Here is a 7817-nt window from a genome sequence, read left to right as displayed (position 1 = left end):
GAGTACCAAAGCGAGAAGCAGTGTTGTTGTCTATACTATGCCACACATAAACGCCTCTTCTTCCTGCAAAGAAATAGACTTGAATCTATTGTTCAGACGACGGCTTTGCTGAAGCCAAAGGTATCTTCAGCATAGTCTGACATAGCAGGGCGCCTGACAGCTGGATGGACAGCGCTTCGGATTCGTAGTCCTGAGGTTCCGGGTTCGATCCCCGGTGGAGATGGAGACAAACAGGCAAAATATTTCCTTCATCCTGATACCATTGTTACCTAGCAGTAAATAGGTACCTGGGAGTTAGGCAGCTGCTATGGGCTGCTTCCTGGGTGTGTGCAACAAAAAAGAGGCCTGGCCGAGGACCGGGCCGCGGGGACGCAATGCCCTGAAATCATTTCAAGATAACCTCAAGATAGTCGAGTATTAGACATGAAACTGATACGTTACTGGGTATATACTTCTGAATCCTCGAGTCATACTCTAGTGCCTCTGCAGTAACTGCTCCCATCTTGTCCTCTCTGTGGCGTGTGTCCCCGTATGAAGGTTAGCATTATACGTGTATTTACTATCGTAAATACGTGTATAATCGAGAAATATAGATTAATCGTGCCTGCTATCTACTATAATATATCCACAACTGAGGCGTCTGAATAGTAACATCGTTCATGGTTGTGTTGAATTCCATCGCAGATCTCTGTTCCAGACGAACCAGAAAAATAAATTTGCTCACAATTACGTCTCTTGTGTGAATTCCTCAGTTGCATCCAGGACTTGAAATCTGTTCTGAGTTTTAATTAACATTACAATTCATCAGAGGCATCGGAGTTTCTTCCGAAATGGCATTCAAGAGAACATAAACTTTGATGAATCTGCTGTACCTGCAAGATTCCATTGATGAAGGTGTAACGAAGATCAAGAAACGTTTCTTCTTTCTTTTAAAAGAAAAAAATACTCTCTCTTAAAGTTCCATATTTGCTACAGAAGTTTTTATGAATATTTGTTGTAAGTTTCAGGGACAACGTTAGACAAGTTCACCTTTAAAGCCTTTGAATCTTCGCTGCTTTCATCTCCTATGAAAGCTTCGTTCCTTCATGCGTTCAACCACTTGACTTGAACGGTAGAACGACGGTCTCTCTTCCTGCAGGACGGCGTTCAATCCCCGACCGTCCAAGTGCTTGTGCACAATTCCTTTCCCTCGTCCCATCCCAAATCCTTATCCTGACTCCCCCTTCCTAGTGCTATATAGTGATAATTGCTTGGAGCTTTCCCCTGATAATTCCCTACCTCTTTCATGGGTTAATGTCGTACCACAACGAAAGGCAGTGCTTGACGCAGTGCTTGACGCAGTGCTTGATGCAGTGCTTGACGCAGTTCTTGACGTAGTGCTTGATGCAGTGCTTGACGCAGTGCTTGACGCAGTGCTTGACGCAGTGCTTCATGCAGTGCTTGACGCAGTGCTTGACGCAGTGCTTGACGCAGTGCTTGACGCAGTGCTTGACGCAGTGCTTGATGCAGTGCTTGACGCAGTGCTTGACGTAGTGCTTGATGCAGTGCTTGACGCAGTGCTTGACGTAGTGCTTGATGCAGTGCTTGACGCAGTGCTTGACGCAGTGCTTGACGCAGTGCTTGACGCAGTGCTTGACGCAGTGCTTGATGCAGTGCTTGATGCAGTGCTTGACGCAGTGCTTGATGCAGTGCTTGACGCAGTGCTTGACGCAGTGCTTGACGCAGTGCTTGATGCAGTGCTTGATGCAGTGCTTGACGTAGTGCTTGATGCAGTGCTTGACGCAGTGCTTGACGCAGTGCTTGACGCAGTGCTTGACGCAGTGCTTGACGCAGTGCTTGACGCAGTGCTTGATGTGAGTCTCTTTAGACGATTATTCGTGTGACGACAGGAAGCTCCTTGAGGCTCGCCTGTAGCTGCTGGTTGAGTGGCTCCTGTAGCTGCTGGTTGAGTGGCTCCTGTAGCTGCTGGTTGAGTGGCTCCTGTAGCTGCTGGTTGAGTGGCTCCTGTAGCTGCTGGTTGAGTGGCTCCTGTAGCTGCTGGTTGAGTGGCTCCTGTAGCTGCTGGTTGAGTGGCTCCTGTTGCTGCTGGTTGAGTGGCTCCTGTTGCTGCTGGTTGAGTGGCTCCTGTTGCTGCTGGTTGAGTGGCTCCTGTTGCTGCTGGTTGAGTGGCTCCTGTTGCTGCTGGTTGAGTGGCTCCTGTTGCTGCTGGTTGAGTGGCTCCTGTTGCTGCTGGTTGAGTGGCTCCTGTTGCTGCTGGTTGAGTGGCTCCTGTTGCTGCTGGTTGAGTGGCTCCTGTAGCTGCTGGCTGAGTGGCTCCTGTAGCTGCTGGCTGAGTGGCTCCTGTAGCTGCTGGCTGAGTGGCTCCTGTAGCTGCTGGCTGAGTGGCTCCTGTAGCTGCTGGTTGAGTGGCTCCTGTAGCTGTTGGTTGAGTGACTCCTGTAGCTGATGGTTGAGTGGCTCCTGTAGCTGCTGGTTGAGTGGCTCCTCTAGCTGCTGGTTGAGTGGCTCCTCTAGCTGCTGGTTGAGTGGCTCCTCTAGCTGCTGGTTGAGTGGCTCCTCTAGCTGCTGGTTGAGTGGCTCCTCTAGCTGCTGGTTGAGTGGCTCCTCTAGCTGCTGGTTGAGTGGCTCCTCTAGCTGCTGGTTGAGTGGCTCCTCTAGCTGCTGGTTGAGTGGCTCCTCTAGCTGCTGGTTGAGTGGCTCCTCTAGCTGCTGGTTGAGTGGCTCCTCTAGCTGCTGGTTGAGTGGCTCCTCTAGCTGCTGGTTGAGTGGCTCCTCTAGCTGCTGGTTCAGTGGCTCCTCTAGCTGCTGGTTGATTGGCTCCTGTAGCTGCTGGTTGATTGGCTCCTGTAGCTGATGGTTGAGTGGCTTCTGTAGCTGCTGGTTGATTGGCTCCTGTAGCTGATGGTTAAGTGGCTTCTGTAGCTGCTGGTTGAGTGGCTCCTGTAGCTGCTGGTTGAGTGGCTCCTGTAGCTGCTGGTTGAGTGGCTCCTGTAGCTGCTGGTTGAGTGGTTCCTGTAGCTGCTGGTTGAGTGGCTCCTGTAGCTGTTGGTTGAGTGACTCCTTTAGCTGATGGTTGAGTGGCTCTTGTAGCTGTTGGTTGAGTGACTCCTGTAGCTGATGGTTGAGTGGCTCCTGAAGCTGATGGTTGAGTGGCTCTTGTAGCTGCTGGCTGAGTGACTCCTGTAGCTGATGGTTGAGTGACTCCTGTGGGTGCTACTTGAGTGGCTCCTGTAACTGCTGGTTGATTGGCTCCTGTAGCTGCTGGTTGAGTGGCTCCTGTAGCTGCTGGTTGAGTGGCTCCTGTGAATGTGGATGACAAAGGTTGCATATACTGCTTCACTACGATAAAAATTACTTGTATTTTTATTATTCATGTTAATGTTTCATTTCTCATGTTATTGCTGCTGTTTATATTACTATGAATGTTGATGACCAGACCACACACCCGAAGATGACGAGACGACGACGTTTCGGTCCGTCTTTGATCGTTATCAAGTCGTTTGGTACCGTTATCAAGCCGTTTGGTACCGTTATCAAGCCGTTTGGTACCGTTATCAAGCCGTTTGGTACCGTTATCAAGTCGTTTGGTACCAGTATCAAGTCGTTTACTACCATTATCAAGTCGTTTGGTACCATTACCATAATGGTTCAGGAGGGACCGAAACGTCGTCGTGTCCTTATCTTCTGGTGTGTGGTCTTGTCATCATATCATCAGCCACGTTATTGTGGCTCATCGTCTACTATCAACGTTATTCTATGTGAAAGGTTTACGTGCGTTAAGGGAAATAGTTAAAGATATACTGATGTGTATTGGTCGTCAGCATGGGGGGAGGGGGGGGGGCGTAGTACGCAGCAGTTGGCATACTTGTGGGCATCTGGCTATGTCAGATGATATGTTCAACCAATTAGCAGTTTTGTTTTTAATTGGGTGTAGACTATATACCTTAATCCGTCAGACAAGGGTAAGTGGTTAACTGGAATATTTCGGTGCGTTCCTAGAGTAATTTGAGCCCGGTATATGTGTATCCAAATTATTAATGTAATTAGGTATCTTATAAATATATATATATATATATATATATATATATATATATATATATATATATATATATATATATATATATATATATATATATAATTTATGGACATTGTCAATAGCATTTAAAAGTTCTAATTATATTTATGTTAATTCATAATACGTTATTGATTTAAATATTGAATTGTCGTAATAATATTAAAATGCCCTCCTAATATTTGTTATTCTTATATATAATAATATTTTGGGCATTTAGCATTATACGCCGCAAATTTTGCAATACATAAATTAATAATATTGGTTTACGGATGCGTTGTAGAGGTAGACTGGATGGTTACATCTCCCACGAGAACGTAAACTTGTAAAAATAATTATAACTTACAAAAACTCTCTCCGTATGAGCACTAGGAAAGACTTCTCATTCTTGATTTATTACGTTTAATTTGATATAACAAATATAAATGTTAATAATTAATTATTAAGAACATCAGGATAAGAATGATTTATTGCCAAATTTCCGCGAAAAGTGATGAAGTTTTGCTGGATTCCCAGCGATGGTACACCATGAAACCAAACCATATTTGAACTCAATTTTCCTTTAACTAACGGGAACAAAATGAGTGAAAATGCGACTGCGAACAGATAATAAATGATTGAAATTACTAACATATTATCATCATTAGAATCTAAGATGTTCATGAAGTATTCAGAGTCCGCTTGAGGTTGAACTTTGATTAGAAGTGTTCAAAACCTAATAAAAAAAATGAACACAAGTGGCCAAGAAAACGTTGGCTTGAGCGAATTGCTTTTGGTTCACGAGTCTTCTCAGATGAAACAAAACATTATCCTGGTAACTCATTTATTATTGTGTAGGTGATGTGCGTCTGTCAGCGCCGGAAACATCTTAGTTATAGTGATGTGTTTAATTAATGAAATTATAAATCTGGTATGTGAATTTACTCAAACTGACTGAGTATATTTAATGATTTATTGCAGAGAGAACCGACGACGTTTCGTTCCATCCTGGACCATTATCAAGTCGATTGTATAATGGTCCAGGACGGTCCGACGATGTTTCGGTCCAGGACAGATCAACGATGTTTTGGTCCAAGACGGACCGAAACTTCGTCATCTGATCATCATCTGGTGTGAGGGTTGGTCTTCATGTCTTCAGCCACGTTATTGTGGCTCATCGTCTGTATTTATTGCAATGTTAATTAGAGAATCGTTTACGAACCTCAATTTGCACTATTGGAAATCAATTCACAGTATTATGAAACATTAAACCGAAAAGTACATATTATTGCAGGATAAAGGCCCGTGACCTCCTCTCTCTCTCTCTCTCTCTCTCTCTAGATAAGCCAAAGCAACACACACACATGCCTAAAGCACAGAACATAGTCGCTTAATCACACAGTGAAGACACACTCACACGCAGGCGATGAGTCACAATAACGTGGCTGAAGTATGTTGACCAGATCACACACTAGAAATTGAAGGGACGACGACGTTTCGGTCCGTCCTGGACCATTCTCAAGTCGATTGACTTGATCAATCGACTTGAGAATGGTCCAGGACGGACCGAAACGTCGTCGTCCCTTCAATTTCTAGTGTGTGATCTGGTCAACACACTCACACATTCGCACTTGCCAACAAAGGACAACATCAATTCCAACAAAGGAATGCATTTCTACAAAGGGTTATTCACGTCACTTAACGCATTGTCAAAGGCTTGTAATTAGACAGCTTTGCATACAGAAGGCATAATTCTCGAGGATCGATTGAAGGAAGTCGTGAATTAGGGCACCACATGCTGAGAAAGAAAATTAACGGTATAACTCGATGGAGGATGAAACGTGGAGTGATAGATAGTCATCAAAATTAGCGGTTGGGCCTGATGGTCAGCTCCAGAATAATCTTAAGCTTCTCACACGTGATAAGCAGTGTGAGAATTGAAGTGCCGAGAAGGGAAAAGTCTTACATTGCCGCTGGAATTGAAGAGTTCATTTGAAGAGTTAGAAACAGCTTTGATATGACTTCTGTTTTTGTGGGTCAAAATTTATGAGAACTATGGGGCAGCCAGTTCCCCGTGTCTGAAGTCTCGAGCGTCATGATAAACGGGGCATATCACATCCTTTTTTTTCGAATGCTTAGGCTTCTGTGTTCTTATAAATGTTGGCAAATATAAATACAGAATTAGGTATCACAACTATTCACACAGAATTTTGTTCTGGAGTTACGCAGCGCATATTTAGACGACTTGAACATGTAGGTCGAATGTTTCGAGTTGGACTTTTGGTGGCTGTTGAATTCGCTCGACCCCTTGGCCACCTTTGGGGGATTTTATGTAGGGGAACACACACTCACTCACACACACACACACACACACACACACACACACTGACACTCTCACACACACAGACACACACAGGTATGAGCTACGAGGAGCGACTACGGGAATTAAACCTCACTTCGTTGGAAGACAGAAGAGTTAGGGAGGACATGATCACCACATTCAAGATTCTCAAGGGAATCGACAGGGTAGATAAAGACAGGCTATTTAACACAAGGGGAACACGCACTAGGGGACACAGGTGGAAACTGAGTGCCCAAATGAGCCACAGAGATATTAGAAAGAACTTTTTTAGTGTCAGAGTGGTTGACAAATGGAATGCATTAGGAAGTGATGTGGTGGAGGCTGACTCCATACACAGTTTCAGGTGTAGATATGATAAGAGCCCAGTAGGCTCAGGAACCTGTACACCAGTTGATTGACGGTTGAGAGGCGGGACCAAAGAGCCAGAGCTCAACCCCAGCCCAGCAAGCACAATTAGGTGAGTACACACACACACACACACACACACACACACACACACACACACACACACAGAGCATACCTCTTGGACTGATCATTACTGAGTCACTTACAAAGGGGCAACTGTCATGCCCAGCTGCTGGAAGAACGTAAAAATGGTTCCACTCCACAATACAAGCGATAGAGAAGAGGCACTTAACTACAGACCAATGTCACTCACAAGCATCCCTTGCAAAGTACTTGAAAAAATATAAGGTTAAGCCTAGTTGCGCCTAGTAAGGATGAGGTTTGTAAGCAAACATCAGCATGCCTTCTGGGAAGGGAAATCATACCTAACAAACTTACTGAAGTTTAATGATAAGGTAACGAAAATAAGGCAAGACAAAGAAGGCTGGACAGACTGTGTTTTTTTACTTCAAAAAACAACAAAAAGCCTTTCATGCAGTACCGCACTGCAGATTACTATACAAAATCGAGAAGCAGGCGGGAGTAGGCGGGAACGCTTTACAGAACTAAATTACCTAAGAGAAAGGAGTCAGAGAGTGATGGTGGGGGACGAGGAGTCGGAATGGCGTAGAGTAACAAGCAGAGTTCCTCAAGGATCGGTGCTGGGACCCGTACTATTCCTCATTGATGTACATGTCCAGACTGCAGGAGTCTTATATGTCGATGTTTGCAAACGATACCAAACTGATGAGAAGGACTGAGGCAGATGAGGATTGTAAGATTCTTAAAGATGACTTAAACAAGCTGCAGAGTTGGTTCGAGAAAGGGAGGCAAGAGTTCGACACCAGTAAGTGTAAAGTCATGGAGATAGGATCAGGAGACCGTATGGTCAATTACACGATAAAGGAAAACTACCTTCCAATAACAACAAGAGAATAAGATAAGGGAAGTGAAGGGAACTATCAAGAGAAAGCGCTAAGCCATTACGACTATATAGCACTGGGAAGGGATCAGAATAAG

The 7817-nt window shown here is 44.7% G+C and overlaps 1 protein-coding gene across 1 annotated transcript; it reads right to left on the bottom strand.

Moving 5' to 3' along the window:
* Positions 1-1290: 1290 nt before the first annotated feature.
* On the bottom strand, positions 1291-3642 carry LOC123750953 (uncharacterized). The gene is made up of 3 exons (XM_069313572.1): positions 3592-3642; positions 2228-3186; positions 1291-1861 (listed from the first exon to the last, which is right to left on the bottom strand). Exons 1-3 carry the CDS (start codon positions 3640-3642, stop codon positions 1291-1293), a joined length of 1581 nt encoding a protein of 526 aa, XP_069169673.1.
* Between the last annotated feature and the right edge of the window lie 4175 nt (positions 3643-7817).

Source organism: Procambarus clarkii, chromosome 75, assembly GCF_040958095.1.
Source record: "Procambarus clarkii isolate CNS0578487 chromosome 75, FALCON_Pclarkii_2.0, whole genome shotgun sequence".
In the NCBI taxonomy this organism is placed as follows: domain Eukaryota; kingdom Metazoa; phylum Arthropoda; class Malacostraca; order Decapoda; family Cambaridae; genus Procambarus; species Procambarus clarkii.
This window is presented reverse-complemented; position numbering and strand designations above follow the sequence as displayed.

Excerpts from the sequence above, each read along its gene's own strand:
- LOC123750953 (XM_069313572.1), bottom strand. The coding sequence starts at position 3,642 with ATGGTAATGGTACCAAACGACTTGATAATGGTAGTAAACGACTTGATA. Across the intron at positions 3,187-3,591 it reads TAGTAAACGACTTGATACTG|CTACAGGAGTCACTCAGCCA; the intron begins GTACCAAACGAC and ends CTCAACCATCAG. Across the intron at positions 1,862-2,227 it reads CAGGAGCCACTCAACCAGCA|AGACTCACATCAAGCACTGC; the intron begins GCAACAGGAGCC and ends AATCGTCTAAAG.